Consider the following 18,811-nt stretch of genomic DNA (forward strand, 5'->3'; position numbering starts at 1 on the left):
AATAGTTTAGGATGATCTTGTACTCAATGTGACTGCAGCTATGTGAGATAGTTTACAGAAGTTTCTTTTACATGAATTCTTAGCAGTGCATTATGCAAACCAAAATCTCTGAAATATTTTGCATGTAGCTCTTAAACCTGCTAATAAAAACATGCTCACAAATGATTTTCACATTTATGTTCCTATGTGTACATAGGAGCACACAACTGTGTATTCTGGAGCACAAGTATAAAAGATCATAAATGGCAACAGGAGTAGACCATTTTACCCTTCGCCATTCAACGAGATCATTGCTGAACTGACTGTGGCCTTAACTCGACTTGCCTGTCTGCTCTCATAACCCTTGGCAATCAAAATTTTGTAAATTGTGTTTGAATAAATTCAGTGGCTAGCCTTCACTGTTTTCTTTGAAGAGACTTACAAAGATTAATGAGTGGGGAAAAAAAATCTCGCTATCTCTGTCTTAAGTGTGAGAATCCCTTAGTTTAAACTGTTCTCTCTGCATCTAGCTATAAATCTCCCACAAGAAGTATTTTGTCGGCATTCACCCTATCCGCACTGAGAAGCCTGCATGTTTCAATAAGATTACGTCTACACTCCACTCATCAGACCCAATTTTTTTTATAGGACAAGCATCTCATCCCAGGAACTTAAAGAATGAAAACCTCTGTGAATTGTTTCTAAATCAATTATATCTTTCTTCAAATAAAGAAACCAGAACTGTACACAATACTTAAGATGTGGTCTCAACAAGGCCTTGCACGGCAACAGTAAAACATCCTTCCTTTCATATTCCGTTTCCCATGCAATAAATGGCAACAATCCATTCATCTTCCTAATCACTTACTACACCAGCACAGTAAGACTTTGCAAATTAAATCTTTGCAATTTATGTGCCAGGAGGCTCAGATCCCTTGGTACCATCAAGTTCTACAATCTTGCTCCATTTAAGTATTATACTACTTTTTTTATCCTTTCCACCAAGGTAGGTAAGTTCACATTTTCTCATAATGCTCAGTCTCCCATATTTTTCCCCCCACACACAAAATATCTATACATGTACACCTTAGCAGATGCATTACTTGTCTTACCTCTCTTGTTGTTTCTATATTGGTGTGATCAGCAAATTTAGCTACCATAGTCCAAGCTGTTGATATAGATTGTCAATAGTTGAGGGCCCAACACTGATTGCTGTGGAAATCTACTCCACAACTTGCAAATGAGAAAAATCCTGACTCCTTGCTTTTTTGTTAGTTAACCAATCCTTTTCCCATGGTAATATGTTATTCCCCTCCATCATGATACTCTGATTTTGTGTAGTAACCTTTGTGGAGCTTTACCAAATGTCTTTTGGAAGCCCAAATATATCACATTTAGAGGTAGCCTTTTATGCACCTTGCTTGCTACTTTGTCAAATAACTATTGAATTAGTTGAACACGGTTTTCCTGTTCTGCGTGATCACATTATGATTTTAAAGTATCCTAATGTGACTTCCGTAGTGGATTCTTGCAGTTTCCTATGACAAATGACAGGTGATAAGATAACTGTTCTATCATTTAGCATTTCCTGCCATTATCCTGAATAAAGGTATTACAAGTGCTGTTTTCCAATCTGCTGGGAACCTTCCAGATTCAAAAAAGTTTTGGAAAATTATAACAAACGCATCAGCTATCTCAATAGCTACTTGTTGGAGTCTTGGATGCAGGCAATCAGAACTTTTCAGCCTTTAGGTCCAAGCATTTTTCTTGCAACTTTCCTCTCATGATGGAAATTATTTTAATTTGCCTCTTCCCTTATGTTTGATAATCAAGTATCTTCGGCGAGATCCAAGATGGCGGCGACTCAGCAAGTCTGAGTTTACAGTGCTCTTCCCAAAACCTGGGTAAAGTGAGTTACTCACCCCCACCACACTTACCAAACCACCCAAAAAAATTTTCTAACCTTAATTAGCTGTTTACTATTATATTTAAGCAGTTTAATATTAAGTGGATAATGAGTAAACCAAAGGGATCCCGCAGCTCTCAGAAAACAAAGACCCCTCCCCCACCCTCCTCTCCTCCTCCGGCTGCAGCTGATGTAAAAACAGGCCTTGAAGAGATGATTGCCAGGCTGGAAACGACACTCGTCAATTTCATTGCAGAATCCAGACAGAGATGGAATGCATTCGAAGAAAAGCTACAAAAGTACAGCCAGGCTCTCGAGGAATTACAGGGCTGAGTGAAGGGGGCGGAGCTAAAGGCCACGACCTCCGGGGCTGCAGCACAAACAGCTGCAGAACAGGTGCGAGCTCTGGAGCAGAGAGTCCGGGCCTTTGAAATCTACATGGATGACCTGGATAATAGAAATCGGAGAAAGAATATCCGTCTTCTGGGCCTCCCTGAACAAGAAGAGAAGGGACAGTTAGCAGTATTTCTGGAGCGATGGTTGCCCCAGCTTTTAAACCTGGGGGCTGAAACTGACCGGGTAAGGGTGGAGTGGGCCTACCGGGTCGCAGTACGCGGATCTGGCCCAAACCAGCGCCCACGCCCGGTCCTGTTCCGGCTGCAGAGTTATAGGGAGAGGCAGATACTCCTGGATGCCTCCAGAAAGCTTGGAAAGGATCCTAAAGCTATGATTCATGAAGGATCCAAGATTATGTTATTTCAGGACTTCTCCCCGGCTTTGGCACGAAGGAGGAAGGCGTTTGATGAGGTGAAGAAATGTCTAAGGAACTTGAATATTCAATACACCTTACGCTACCCAGCGACGTTATGCTTTAACCACGAAGGATCCGAGTATAATTTTAGATCACCAGAAGAGGCTAAGGAACTTTTAGACTCGTTTAAATAAATCGTAAGAGACAATTTATGTTGGCTTGCCTCTTCCACACTCCGTGGGGAGAAATGGATACTTTACTCTACTTTACTTTTGCTTCTGGGAGCAGGGTTGTCTTCCCTTGCTATTTTATGTTATTATACTTAACTGTAATTTGTTGGAGTTGTAATTTTATAGTTATGTGTGTTTGTACGTGGCATTGATGCTATCAGATATACTCAGGTATGGGTGGGGAGGGGTGGGGGTGGGGCGCTCACTGTTAACTCTAGCTCGGTATTATATCTAAATCCTATTAAGGAGCGCCCGGGTCAAGGGTGGGACACTGTTTGGGAGAGGATATGGTGGACCTTTAGAAAGGAAGTAAGGCCCCCTGAGAATAAGGGGGAGGATCTCCATTCAAACATGTTTTATTTTTTTTGTTCTTATTGTTTGGAAATAGTTTCCTTTTTATTATACTGTTATGAGTGTATTAGAGAACATTTTCTCTTGTTTGAAGGATGTAAGTGACTCAACTATACACTCTGGATAATTGTGGATTAGATTAGTAGTTAACTGAGTTTCATTGTTTTTCTTTCTTCTTTAGTATCATTCCTTTGAATTTTGATGATTATATATTTAAGATCTATTTTTATATTAATGTTTGTGCTTGAAAGTTCTGTTTATTTTTGTAAATCTGTCAAAATATTAAATTTCTAATAAAAATATCTTTTAAAAAAAAAGTATCTTCGGCAAGTTTGTGACTAGGAAGACAGACACAAAAATATTCGGTTCAGTACATTCACCATTTTCTTCAGTTCCAGTATTAGTTCCCCAGGTTTGCGCACACTCCAGTGTGTCTTGTTTTTTTCTTATTTAAAGACGAGAAGAAACACACTCCATGCTTTTATTACAAGTTAGGTTTCTCCCATATTCTACTTTTCTGCGTCTTGATCTTTCAAATTGAGGTAATCTGTCATTAATATACTGATAGCTATAAATTCAGGGTTATCTCACCTTTTCCTTTTTTTTTCAAAATATCGCGTTCAAGTCTCGGTCACCTTGCAATCATAAAACATAGGAGTGGAAGTAAGGCCATTCAGCCCATCGAGTCCACTCCACTATTCAGTCATGGCTGATGGGCATTTCGGTACCCCTTACCCGCACTCTTCCCCTTGGTCCTTAATTCCTTGCAAGATCAAGAATTTATCAATCTCTGTCTTGAAGACATTTAACGTCCCGGTCTCCACTGCGCTCTGTGGCAATGAATTCCACAGGCCTACCACACTCTGGCTGAAGAAATGTCCCCTCTTTTCCGTTCTAAATTTAACCCCTCTAATTCTAAGGCTGTGCCCACGGGTTCTAGTATCCCTGCCTAACGGAAACAAATTCCCAGTAACCCACCCTTTCTAAGTCATGCATTATCTTGTAAGCTGTATTAGAGCTCCCCTCAACTTTCTAAACTGTAATGAATACAATCCCACGATTCTCAGCCATTCATCATATGTTGGACCTATCACTCCAGGGATCATCTGTATGAATCTCTGCTGGACACGATCCAGTGCTAGTATGTCCTTCCTGAGGTGTGGGGCCCAGAATTGGACATGTATTCAAAATGGGGCCTAACTAGAGCATTATAAAGTCTCAGTAGCACATCACTGCATTTACATTCCAACCATCTTGAGATAAATGACAACATTACATTTGCTATCTTTATCACGGACTTAACCTGTAAGTCAACCTTTAGAGAATCCTGGACTAGCACTGCCAGATCCCTTTGTACATTGGCTTTATGAATTTTCTCACCGTTTAGAAAATAGTCCATGCCTACATTCTTTTTTCCAAAGTGCAAGACCTCGCATTTGCTGAAGTTGAATTTCATTAGCAATTTCTTGGACTACTTTCCTAAACTGTCTAAATCTTTCTGTAGTCTCCCCACCTCCTCAGAACTACCTACCTGTCACCTAACTTCGTATCATCGGCGAACTTTGCCAGAATGTCCCCAGTCCCTTCATCCAGATCATTAATATATAGAGTGAACAGCTGCAGCCCCAACACCGAACCCTGTGGGATACTACTTGTCACTAGCTGCCATTCTGAAAAAGAACTGTTTATCTCAACTCTCTGCCTTCTGTCAATCCATGCCAGTAGCACACCTCGAACACCATGGGCCCTCACCTTATTCAGCAGCCTTTCTTGAGGCACCTTATCAAAGGCCTTTTGGAAGTCTAGGTAGAGAACATCCAGTGGGTTTCCCTGGTCTATTCTACTTGTTACTTCTTCAAAGAACTCTAACAGATTTGTCAGGCATGATCTCCCCTTACTAAATTCATGTTGACTTGTTCTAATCCAACCCTGCACTTCCAAGAATTTAGAAACCTCATGTCTCTTTAATGGATATCAGGTCATTTATGTTTATATCTATCTGTAATAAATACACAAATTAGATCATAGTCCATAAGAAATGGAAACAGAAGTAGGCCATTCAGCACATTGAGTCTATACTACCATTGAATGAAGTTTGTTCGATAATTCTTATCTCCACTTTCTTGCCTTTTCCCTGTAACCCTTGATTTCCTTACTGATGGAAAGTCTATTTATCTCAGCCTTCCTCATATACTTAGTAGCCCAGCTTTGACAGCCCTCTGAGGTGAAGAATCTGACACCCTCTGAGAAAAAAAAATCCTTCTCATCTCGGTCTTAAATGTGCAACCCCTTAATCTGAGGTTATGCCCTCTGGCACAAAAGTTTAAAGTTTCTGTAAAGGCCTTTACAGTGAGAAACAAAGAAATGGCAGTTCTGTAAATGATTAACCTTCACTTCAGCTACGCTTTCCATTTTTATATTCTTGTAGAAGGAATTGAGAATTTACATATTTATGTTTTCATATTTCCATCATAGTTTTCTCTCATACTCCAATTTCTCTCTGTTTTATTTCTTTAGTCATTAACAAGTAAGCATACATAAAAGCAGCCATCTCAACACACAGGATTGAACATATACATGGGTAACAAATATAAAATGCTTAAATATATATTTTTACAAAGTATTATTTAAGTTTAACTAGTATGTGGATTGGCAATAGCTGTACATTTTGCAGAGTAACATTAGAAATTCAACTTGATGTATTAACAGATTTTTCTCTACTTTAAAAACAGGTATAAATGAACAGGGCCTATATCGAATAGCTGGTGTTAACTCCAGAGTTCAAAAGCTATTAGGTTTATTAATGGGTAAGTACTGTGCTTGATTCTCTTCTCCTTTTGTGCACATGTTTATTTATGAAATTATGAATTCATTTCGTGCATTGCCTTGCTTCAATTGTGTTTCTGATTCTCAGTTTGTGACCTCTGTGGTGTCAAAACAGGACTTTTATTAATTGAGTTCATGGGGAAATTCCTAAACAACTCAGCAATGCTCATGGCATATAGTTTCAATTATGGGCAGATCTGCAAACTAGGTGCAATGATTCCATTCATTAATTGGCACAATCACAGATAATGTTCCATTAACCAAGTGTAGTCAGGCAGCATTTTAGATTGCACTTTTTTTCTCCTTATGCAAACATTTTGTCTTAATATATTGAAAATGGTAACCTATTAGTGAGCAAAAGAAGCAAAAGTGATACCCAGCTAAACGTTTTTGTTAAACATAATGAATGGTTAAGTTTGGAAAATGCTTCCAGAGAGTATGGTGGAATCAAATTCAAACCAAAATTCAAAAGAGAATTACATTCAAAAACATTTGAAAAGGGGTTGTTTTCAGAATTAGAGGGAGAACGCAGGAGAATAAAATTGAGAGAGATTCTCATTTAGACAGCTTGTACAGACATAATGGAATGAATCACCTCCTTCGATGCTGTAATTATTCTGTAATATGCCAGATGGCAAGTCAATTGAAGCAAGCCATCAGAGGTGTATTTTTTAAAAGTCTGGCAGCTTAAAGGATTGGGGGATTTAAAAGCCCTCACGACTGACACTTAAATAGACTTTATCTATGCTTAATAAGTGTTTAGATCTACTTTGTAAATTTGTGACTCCCATACTGGTATGGCTCTTGGAGCAGTAAATATAAAGTTAATTTGAAATCTACTTTTATTTCAAATGGCCTGGCTGAGTTTAGTTTTTTTCTGTAAGTGTATTTTTTGCTATCCTCACTCACTCCACTCCAAAAATAGGATCTGTCATAAATTAGTGTGGACCTTCCACCTCAAGAGTAACCCATTATTTTGAAAGGTCTCTGGAATTGTCCTAACTCCATGCATATCTGACTCTTGATTAAATCCTAGAATCTTGTCAGTATTGAAGACCACTTTAAAAGAAAATGGAGAAGGGGAGTTAGTAATTCACTGAGAGTTGACATGGTTAAGTTAAATGACATATATACATCTTCAGACAAAAGTGCTATTTTTTTATAAAGAATTTTTAAAATTGAAGTAAAGAGTAAGCATTTACAGAATATGCAAATAATGAATCTAATGGTGAAGCATGAGGGTGCTGAAATAATTGAAAAAATAAATGAGAAAGGAAATTTAAGGAAATGAAAGACCATAACTAAATTTCATGGCTGCAAAATTGGGAAATATCAGTGACCTTGATAATATGAAATCAAAAATGGGATTCTTCAATTGGTATGAAGTTGGGATTGGTGGTGGTTAAGTTTACAAATTGGCGTTGCCAGAATCCATGCCAGTTTATTGCGATGATCCTGAGCCTGAGTTGTTTTCAATGAGAACTTCTCAGTTCAAATAGTACACAATTATTGTTGTTGCCAGTTATAGATTAATGTAGAACCTACTTTGGTTTTGCTGCCCTGTCAAATGGAACTTTCAGTCGATAATGCAAGCAGAGGCTGGGCTGACTTTATAGAAATTTATAAAATTATGCAGGGCATGGATAGGGTGACTAATCAGGGTCGTCTTCCCAGGTAAGGGTAAATCAGCACAGGACTTGTACACGTAATGGTAAGGTCCTGGGGAATGTTGCCAAACAAAGAGATCTTGGAGTGCAGATTTATAGTTCCTTGAAAGTGAATCTCAGGTAGATAGGTTAGTGAAGGAGGTTTTCGTATGTTTGCCTTTATTGGTCAGTGCATTGAGTATCGGAGTTGGGAGATCATGTTGCAACTGTACAAGACATTGATTTGACCATTTTTGGAATATCAATTCAATTCTGATCTCCCTGTTTTCAGAAAGATGTTGTGAAACTTGAAAGACTTCGGAAAATATTTTCAAGGAATTTGCCAGGGTTGGAGGGTTTGAGCTATATGGAGAGTTTAAAAGGAGGTGGCTGTTTTCCCTGGAGTGTCATGAAGGGCATGGATAGGGTAAATAGTCAAGTTCTTTACCCCAGAATGGGGTAGTCCAAAGCTAGAGGGCATAGGTTTAAGGTGAGGGGGGGAAAGATTTAAGAGGGACCTATGGGACAACTCTTTTGTGCTGAGAGTGAGCCGATAAGAATAGATAAATCAGATTGAAAGATGGAAAATTAACAAGACTGCTAGAGAAGGAAATCTGATCGAGAAATAGAGAGGAAAAGAAAAATTAAACTAAAAAGATAAAGGAATAATAACATTGCAGTTTTATATTTGATATATTTAAATTTGCCCAAGAATGCGTGATTTAAGGAATTAGGTTGCATAATTAGTAGTTGATTTTTAGTGCCAGAGTGTTTAGAGTTGTTTTACTTTCTGTGGTGAGTTTACTTTTGTATTTATTGTACACATACAAACTTTTCCACCATTTATTATAACTCAGTGAGGCAAGGCAGCAAAATACTGTAACAACCATGTATTTTAATTTTTTTTTGTAGTTTTGTTTGTGAACTGAAATGAGAAAAGGACTGTTTTAAAAACAAAATATTGTTGAAGGATTGCTGCATTTTTAAAAAGCAAATAACCTGACATTCATTACAAGTGCTATTTACACTGTTTTGTGGTCAAGTACTGTGGAGAAGATATGCTGATGAGCTCAGATCGAGGAGTGTGTATGAATGGGGGTTTGGCTGGCAATAAGTTGCTAATTGATCTTTCTACTTGTAATTAGTTATCAGTGACAAAGACCTTCTGACTGGCAACAGATATATGATTAGCTGCCAGGTAGCTAAGCATCTTATGTGTGTGAATGTTTGGGAGAAACTGTTGGATCTCTGCAAGGACATAAAATGTTTCTTTTCTCTTGTAAAAAAAAACCTGAATCCTGAAGAAAGCCAGTTTATTTTTCCTTCAACAGTTACTGTAAACTGTGGCTCTTGACAAGTAATCCATAGACTTTATAAGTATTAACTCACCATTCTATTCTTTGTTCAAACAAGTGAAAGTACCTGGAGACGAATTAAAGAGTGACATGTCCTGACAAGTTAACCTTACAAACTGGGACCATTGAACTGCCTTGGCTGTCTTACCCTCTGCCTGTCACACCTATGTTTTTTCTTGTCTGTCGTATGTGTTTAGGGGAGAGTTTAGAAGGGGGTTAGGATTTTAATTAGTAAAGTTACATGTTCATAGTTCATGATTGTTTATCTGTAGCTGGAACCTACTTATTTGTGACAAATGATCACTCCCATTAAGGACAGAAACCTGGTTTTTGCTTCCTGATAGCCTGTGTCTAAAGGACAGGTAAATTGGGAAATTCTGTATATTTTTTAAATCTTCAAATTTTGAAATGATTCTGGTAATAATGGGATTGATTTCCAGTGCCTCGCCCCAATGAGATATATGAACATTTTTTTTTAACAAAGCTGATGCCAGATCAGTACAAGTTAGGCAACAATTTTTGAACATAGGCATTTTGCTGCACACAGGACATTTATTGAAAATTGTTTTACTGTTTAAATAATAGTAGCATCAACATTTTTTGACAGTAAAATCTTAACCTGCAAGAAAACCATTGAAGTTACAGCATAAGTGGGTTCAACCTACATACCATAGAGAGAAGGCATTGAATAAAGTAGCAAAAGCAAAAGTTCAAACTTCCCAAAAAGTTATCTTCACTGGGACTATAACCTGCTTCTCTAACAATTATTGTGTTTCTTGCATTTAACAGGATCAGTTGATGTCGATCTGGAGACTTCAACTGAATGGGAGATAAAGACTATTACTAGCACGCTTAAACATTACCTGAGGTAAGATCTTCAAGTGGAATATGGTCTTCAATTCTGTTAACAAGTTAGAAAATATGTAGTTATACTTCATTAGGCTCTAAAACTAATTTTCACAGCTTGAAGCCCTTTACTGAGAGGAGTGAAGAGAATTTTTATGGAAGTAGAAAAAATTTATTGCAAGTTTCAACAGTTATTATTTTTGTGTCGGTCTTCACAGTGGAAGATGCAAATAACATGCCAATAATTCATGACAAGGAGACTCTGGCAGGTGAGGACCTAAAAATCATCATCATCCCGAAAGAGGTAGTGTTGGGTAAGCTAAAGGTAGACAAATGTTCTCACTCTGGGATGCATCACAGAGTGGCAGGGAAAATTGCAAATGTGCTCATTGCAATTACCAATATTTGCTGGACTCTGGCAGTTCCAGCAGATTGAAAAACAGCAAACGTGATGTCACTGTTTAAAAAGGAAGCTAAATAAAAGGCCGGTAATTACAAGCTCACTACCTTGACTTCTATAGTGGGGAAAATGCTTGAATCTATCATCAAGGAAGAAATAGTGAGACATCTGGATCCCATCAGACAAGCCACATGGGTTTGTGAAAGGCAGGTTCTGTTTAACTAATTTACTGAAATTCTTTGAAGATATTACAAGCAGTGGACAATGAGGATCTGGTGGAAATGGTGTATCTGAATTTCTTGAAGGCATTCGACAAGCTGCTGCATAAGATAAAAGTGTGCATTATGGGTAATGTGTTAGCATGAATAGAGGATTGGTTAAGTAACAAAGCAGAGTGGGGAAAAAATGGGTGTTTTTCTGGTTGGCAATCAATAGCTAGTGATGTGCCTTGGGGATCAGTGTTGGGACCGTAATTGTGTATAATTTACATCGATGATTTGAAGTTGGAGACAAAGTGTAGTATGTCGAAGTTTGCAGAGGAAGCTGAAAGTCTGGAGGGGGGATATAGATAGATTAAGTAAGTGAGCAAGGGTGTGTCAGATGCATTATAATGTTGTTAAATGTGAGGTCATCCATTTTGGTAGGAATAACTATTATTTAAAAGGTGAAAAATTGTAGCATGCTGCTGTGCAGAAGGAATTGGGTGTTCTTGTGCATCAATCATAAAAAGTTTGTTTACAGGTCCAGCAGACAATTAAGAAGGCAAATGGAATATTGTTGTTTATAGCTAGAGGGATGGAGTTTAGAAATAGGGAGGTTATGCTGCAGTTGTGTAGAGTGCTGTGCTGAGGCCACACCTGGAGTACTGTTACAGTTTTGGTCTGCTGACTTCAGAAACAATGTACTTGCACTGGAAGGTATGCAGAGGAGGTTCACTAGTTGGTTCTGGAGTTGAGAGGATGGGCTAATGAGGACAGATTAAGTAGACGGGACTATACTCATTGGAATTTAGAAGAATGGGGGGGTGGGGGTCATATAGAAACACATTAAATTATAAGGGGAATAAGAGCAGCGAGGTTGTTTCCACTGGCGGGTGCAACAAGAACTGGAGACATTGACTCAAAATAAGATGTGGGGGCCAGATTTAGGACTCAGTTGAGGAGGAAATTCTTCACCCAAAATTTGTGAATCTGTGGAATTCCCTGTCCAGTGAAGCATTTGAAGCTACCTCATTGAATGTTTTTAAGATAGAGGTAGATTTTTGAACAGTAAAGGAATTAAGGCTTATAGAGAGTGGGCAGGTAAGTGGAGCTGAGTCTTACTGAATGGTGGAGAGGCCAGATGGCCTACTCATGCTCCTGTTTCTTACGTTCTTAAGTTGCTGCAAACGGAGCACAAGGTGTGCAAACAGTGGTTTGTCTTATTGATCCGGAATCACTGTGTGTAGCTATGTAGCAGCCTAACATGTCTGTTTTAAATTTCCAAACAATCTTTTGCCCTGAAGTTACCTCTTTTCCATATTTTTTTTTAAAAGTTGTTTCTCTTTATGATGCTTTGCTTTAGAAAATACACGTTTTCCTTCTTTGTATTGCAAGATACTAAGAATGTGGCTGGAGACTCTTTAGGATTTTGAAAACTAAATGAGCATATTTGTCAATTTAATATTTTATCATCATCTAATTACCTGAACATTTCAACAATTGTATGATCTCTTGGTCTTTTATATTTGGCAGAGATATTTCGCCATTCATTCAGACTTTGTGGTATAGATCCTGTTTAAGAGGTAGAAGTGCAAGTTGTGCATTAGACTTTGAACTAGTTCAAAGGTGGGGATTGGTTTCGATTAGTAGACTGCATAGATGCTTTGTGATACAGACTGTTACCAACAACATGTGTTCAATTCCTGCACTGGCTATCATTATTAGGAAGGATTTTCCTTGTCGACCTCTCCCTTGCATGAGGTGTGGTGACCTGAGGGTTTTTTATTGCAAAAATATTGTTTAATTCAGAAACAAAATTTATGTGCGTACAAGATACTAAAGCAGTTTGTACAGTCCTTGTATATAAAGAATAAACATTGCAGCTATTAAAATAAAGACATGTCCTACTCATGCAGCTCACTATTTATATACATTGAGGCAAAGTGTGTCCCTCAGCACATTGTGGTGGATCTTGGAATGTGCTGAAAATGTATTGCTGGAAATGCGCAGCAGGTCAGGCAGCATCCAAGGAGCAGGAAAACCGACATTTCAGGCATGAGCCCTTCTTCAGGAATGAGGAAAGTGTGTCAAGCAGGCTAAGATAAAAGGTAGGGAGGAGAGACTTGGGGGAGGGGAGTTCGAAATGCGATAGTTGGGAGGAGGTTAAGGTGAGGGTGTTAGGCCAGAGTGGGAGTTGGGGCGGAGAGGTCAGGAAGAAGATTGCAGGTTAGGAAGGCGGTACTGAGTTCGAGGGCTGGGACTGAGACAAGGTGGGAGGAGGGGAAATGAGGAAACTGAAGAAATCTGAGATCTTGAAATGTGCCAGTCTGCAACACTCGGTCCACGTTAATTCTTTGCACTGGAAGATTAACAAGTTGTAGGAAGACCAGCATCTTTCATCAAGTTGATAGATCTTCCAGGTGCAGACAATGTTTGTCTTGGTGAGCATCCTGGGAACCCGACCATACAGAGTCATGCATTGTGGACCTGCTCTGGACAAACCTCAACAAAAACGACTGCATCATCTCCACACCTTCTTTGCATGGTCACACATCTCCTTCTAGAATGTGCCAGTCTCTTTCCCCGTACTGCAATCAGTTTGAGGGCAGTGTGTGTCTGGGCATATGTGAAGGATCTCATATGTGATGCTCTTCTTACCAGCAGCTGGCTACATCTTGGTGCTTATTGGAAAGTTCTAGTGATGAGGCATTGAGCCAAATGACTGACAGTCTGCTCAGGGAACAGCCTAATAGGATCCAATCTTTCCTTTTCTTGCAGAGTCTCAATTGCCTGATAGCCTTATGATTAAAGATGTTTTTCTTTACAAATTTTTCCACAAGGGACAGATGAAATGGAATGGTCCAACTATTTGAAGCATCCTGCGGCAATGAGGTCACCCCCATCCTTTGTAATGCCAGGGACAAGTGAAATCCCAGTCAAAGTGAAAATTGGTTTTGCATACAGAGTGCCCATGCACCGCTTGATGCAGCCACATGTAGGATGGCCATCAGGATGAGGACAGTGTTGCGTATATCTTTCCCCCTCCTTATCCACAGCATCGCACATGATATTTATTATGCAGATGTGGGTGTACTGCACCTTTTAAGCGAGTTAAAAGCTAATAAAACCTACCTGGCAGCACCAAGTGTTCTGAAAAAGATCCAGTGTAACATGTGCTTCAGCTACTGGGGTAGCTAGGGTATCTGGTTGCCCGAAAATGACAAAACAGGTTTGAATTAGGCCAATCAGTTTAAGTTATAGTCTGAAAAATACCTAACTGCAATCCAGTTTGAATTTAATGTATTGACAATCTTTAAAGCCGATGACACAATCCAAAGCTTTGATGGTATAAGACCGGGGAAAATTAAACAGTTGGGTGCAGAACTGCCAAGCTACCAGCATGTAAGGACTGTCTGGAAAAATAGCTCTCTTAAAAGGTACCTCTATAGATCAATAACCTCTGAAGCAGAATCTCCAAGAAGAAGAAAAGATGACAGGAATACAGAGCAAACGGAAAGCTGCCTGGTTTTGAGATGAGAAGCCAAAAGCGAAAGTGCTGGAAAATCTCAACAGGTCTGCCAGCATCTGTAAGGAGAGAAAAGAGCTGACGTTTTGAGTCCAACAGTTAGACTCGAACCGTCAGCTCTTTTCTCTCCTTACAGATGCTGCCAGATCTGCTGAGATTTTCCAGCATTTTCTCTTTTGGTTTCAGATTCCAGCATCTGCAGTAATTAGCTTTTATTTGAGATAAGAAGTTTTGTTTTTAAATTGTAATTGTATCGCACTAGTATTATAGAAGGGAAAGTAAAAGATAGGTTAAAGAAGAGTTGGAACTAGTTGTTAGTTAATTATTCTTTGTTATACTTAAAGAAATAAAATTATTAATTTTTACTTTATATAGTTCTTGGCCTTTTGAATTTTCACAGCTTACTGCACAGGATAAATCTTTTCTGTGTTGCTGGTTTACAGTAAGCTGTGTTTTAAAATATTCCTGTGCACACAGTCCATCTTTGATCTCCAAATGAAGTGGAGGATGGCTTGGGTGACTGCAGTGAGACAGAATCTGGGATAGGCCAGACTTGGGCCAAATAGGAAACACCAAGAACACCTCACACCTGATGAACAGGTTTTTACCCACAGTGGAAAATGAGTGGTGTTCCCATCTGCCCAGTTTTTCCCTCATTTTGTGATACACTCTTCCCAGGTTTTGACGCAAGCCCCAGGCTCTCGGAACCATATATTCAGCACCTTCAGATAATCTGACCTGACCGTGAAAGAGATAAAGGATCAATAAGTCCAGTTTCCAGAGAACAGGGCCTCGCTTTTGCCTTGGTTTACCTTTGCTCCCAAGGTCAGTTTGAACTAGTCACAGATGGTCATCAGTCTGCGTGCTGACCGTGGATCAGAGCAGAAAATGGCAACATCATTCATGTACAGGGAGGTTTTGATTTTCAGGCTTCCGCTGTCTAGAATAGTCACCTCCCTCAGGCTCCTATCCTTGATGGCAAAGAGATCTGTACAACACACAAACAAGGCAGGAGAGAGTGGGCAGCCCTGACTTCAGGTCTGACTGGGAAGCTTTCTGATTCCTGCCCACTGATTAAGACTGCATTAATGTTATTGGTGTTAACAGTTGAATCCATTTGTAGATTCCCTCCCCAAAGCTCATTTTGGAGAGCACATCGCTCATCTGGGTTTATGATGTCTTTTCAAAGGCAAGATATCAGTCCAGGCTGATGATGCAGGTGTCTACCCTCCGTCCTACACGTAACCAACGTATCCCTGAGAAGTACAAGGCTCTCGGCGATCTTCCTGCCTGGTACGGCACTGTGAACCACTGATCCCAGAGCAGACCAGATAATGTTGGCAATGACCTTAAACAGGATTTTATAATCCATAATCAAAAATGAAATTGTTTGCCAATTTCTAATTTCTTCCCCTCTCCCTTCTGCTTGGTAAACCTTAGGTTAAACCACTTCCAGTCTCTAATGAGAGAGCAGTCCAGTAGTCTGGTAAGACTATGGCAACTTTACCTTTATTCAAAGCGCCTCAAAGGCACCACTTTTATTAACAAATTTCCTTTCATGAATTTCAGTTAGTGAACCATGTTATGTATCGCATACTTTGAAGCTACTTGCAAGTAGAAACCAATTGCATCATTTAAAAATATATGCCATATGCTTGACTTGCAAAACAACTGGATGATGTAAACTTTCTCCTCTTACACTGAATTTTTGTCGAAACTCCTACATCTGTTTCTCACATTTTTGGGGCTGTGAATGACTTTAAAATGTTAATATTATTGCATTGCTTACACATGGCATTCAGCTACTTTATTGCAAACAGCTGTGAAATGTCCATGGTGGTTTTTTGTCAAGCAAGTTATCTTTGTTTTGGGTCTTGGTTTTCTGCACAAATAAATGCAATAATTACCCATCTTGGATGAGAACCATTGGCTATTTAAATATATTGAGAGGTTTTGAGTACTATTTAGAAATTGGCCATATGCAAATGATACAGTTTTCTAACATAATTTGCTCGCTGCAAGATGATTTTAAAAATGAAGATTATGTGAGAGTTGCCTACAATAATAAAGCTTTATAGATACTGAAAGTAGTTCGTTCTTGTTGTGGTTCTGTTCGCCGAGCTGGGAGTTTTTCTTGCAAACGTTTTGTCCCCTGAGAAAAACTCCCAGCTCGGCGAACAGAACCACAACAACGAGCACCCGAGCTACAAATCTTCTCACAAACTTTGTAGTTCATTCTGATTTAAATTGGGATTTTCTACAAGTACATTTTAAATGTGTTTGGATGAAACGTTAATTTATTCTTCTATTGCAATTAGTGTGGAATATTTCCTGGAAATGATCTTTTATGCCTTCAGTGCATATTATACAGTGCGCATCTAAAACTACAGATTTGGGAATGGTTGAGCAACTTATTTCAGGAAATTGTTAGTATATGGTACTGTTAATATGTATTGATTATTTTCCTCATTTATCTTGCCAGTCTCTCTCAAATTTTCATTTCAGCCAGTGTTATACTTTTGTTTTTAAGTTGTTGCCATGCTACGTGTATTGACATGATTATTTAAAGTGGTTTATATGACAAATTGACCAACAGTTATTTCTGTAGTTTTTTTCCCTCTCCTACTGAAAGGTTTTGTGTTGTGCTGCCTTTCTTACCACAACTGAAGATTAATTTTGACTTTTCATTAACTTGTATGTCTGTCAAGTTGTGAACATTTATATGTTTTAATTTCAGATTTAACCGCTAATGAGGCGTTATCTCAAAATATAGTCCCATTAAGCATTTAGCTTTTGTAACAATTCAGCAATTGTACAATTAGAATTGATTTGTCTAAGGCTTGATAGATTGATTGCCAAGCCTGGAGTCCATATATAGCCCTTGGGTTGTAAGTAGGAAAGTTTCTGTTGTTTTCATGCCCAAAATTCATTTGTGTATGAATCTTAGCCATGTAATGATCCTTCTGTAGCTATTAAATTGCAGGATAATTTCAATCTGGTGCTGAAGATCATAGCAACTTGCATTTGTATCTTGCCATTTAATATGGCTTACAAAGACAGAAGCTTGAACACTGCCTTGATGTGAAACTGTTCTGTTCTGATTAGAAAAATAAGTTATGCATCATTTGGAAAAACTGGTGCGATTGAAAAGCAACAGGAATGTGTACAATTAAGTCTTATGACATTCAGCTGGTCTAAGATTCTGATGGACCTCAGAATGCTTCATGGAATGAGACCTGTCATGCTGGTGTTGTTAGTTTGCTGCTAGTCCAGTGTACATTGGGAATCCTGCAGGTTGAATTTTAATTGCCTTTTTTTTAGCTTATACTTCCAGCTACTGTTTTGTTAGCTGAGTCACAACAATGCCCTGGCAGATGAGTAAAAAGCAGCTCTTTATTGCAAGATGACCATCTTGAATTCATCCATTTTATGAATCATGAATTACTGAGCAATGAGTAAATCCCTATGGCAACTTATTGGCCAGAGTCCATTCATTTATTTCAAACTTGCAGTTATCCCCAGCAAAATAATCTGATGCTGAGTACTCTATGAAGTAAAAATAACAAGATGATATCAACAGACAACGTATATTTACCGAAGGATGATTTTAAATTGTTGCAGAAATGCTGATATTTAGTAGCAGAATACTTAACTGGTTTAAAAGTAGGAAGAGGGCTAATAATGTAAAATTGTTGTGATATTTTCACAAATGAAATATTGATCTGAATCAGCTCCAAACTGTATCTGGTCATTACTCACTGTTGTAAAAATGTCACTAAGATTGCAAAAGCTAGGTAAATGTTGACTGAAACCTTCCCTTGTGTCAAGAATTTTCTGAAATAATTACATTGGCAGTTAATAACAAGTTGACAATAAATGTCAGTGGAGGTAGAATGGAAACAACAGTCTATATTGATCATCTTTATTAGGACTACTTTGAAACATAATCCAGAGTTTAACTCTGTTGATGAGAAGTATGGTCATTCCTGTGCTATATGAATGACAAACATTGCATAAGAATTGTAGGTTCAGTTCAGAAAAATTAAAGCAGTAGTTAAAATGAAATGAAAGTGATCCAGTTATTTGCAACCCAGATGTCTCAAAAGAACACCTTCTATCATGCAGTGAATTTTGTGTGGAACAGCCAATTCTTATGCTGCTTTCTTTAATTATGAAGTCTAGTACAACTACTAGAACATTAGGTGAAATATCTCAGTTACTCAATAGAATTTTGGTAGTAAATGCCTTTGTAACCACAATTTCCCAGGAACCAAATCAAAAGTTCTTCAAATCTAACATCACTCTTTAACTGATGTACAAAAGACCATCCTCAAACCACCAATGGCAAGGGACTTAGCATTGCAGCAGAGTTACTGCAAACCACTTAATTTTTCAGCTATTAAAGATTGAGACATTTTTCTATGAATAGTGACTGGATTACATCATTCAACTCCTTGTGCCATAAGTAGATCATTGGTGATGTTTCTCTTAGCTCCATTTATCCACCTTTCTATCTGATTTCTGCAGTGCCTTTGCTAAATAAAAGTTTATTTCATCTCAGTTTTGAAACACTGAGTTAAGATCCTTATTCAAACTTATAATATCAATTACTTATGTGTGTCAGAAGTGACATATGTTCATATACCAGATCCACCAGGTCAAACAAAAAGAACATGTTTAATCCATGCACCACTATCCTCAACAGATAATTTTGTCTGCTTTTGGGGTAGCTCTCATATCCCTTCAATTCTTTGGAAGTTCACTTTTGAACTTGGGGACATCCTGGACTTGTGTG

General features: G+C 38.4%; 1 protein-coding gene across 6 annotated transcripts in view; it reads left to right on the top strand.

Annotated features, from left to right (window-relative positions):
• The window catches only part of LOC132823420 (rho GTPase-activating protein 26-like), a 248,532-nt gene that overhangs the window by 129,848 nt on the left and 99,873 nt on the right, over positions 1-18,811 (top strand). For all 6 annotated transcript variants that reach the window (XM_060837239.1, XM_060837241.1, XM_060837242.1 and 3 more), the window contains 2 exons: positions 5,950-6,024; positions 9,834-9,912. In XM_060837239.1, coding sequence (XP_060693222.1) covers positions 5,950-6,024; positions 9,834-9,912 — 154 coding nt within the window. The remainder of the gene's footprint in view (positions 1-5,949; positions 6,025-9,833; positions 9,913-18,811) is intronic.

The sequence above is a fragment of the Hemiscyllium ocellatum genome, chromosome 16, assembly GCF_020745735.1.
Source record: "Hemiscyllium ocellatum isolate sHemOce1 chromosome 16, sHemOce1.pat.X.cur, whole genome shotgun sequence".
Classification (NCBI taxonomy): Eukaryota; Metazoa; Chordata; class Chondrichthyes; order Orectolobiformes; family Hemiscylliidae; genus Hemiscyllium; species Hemiscyllium ocellatum.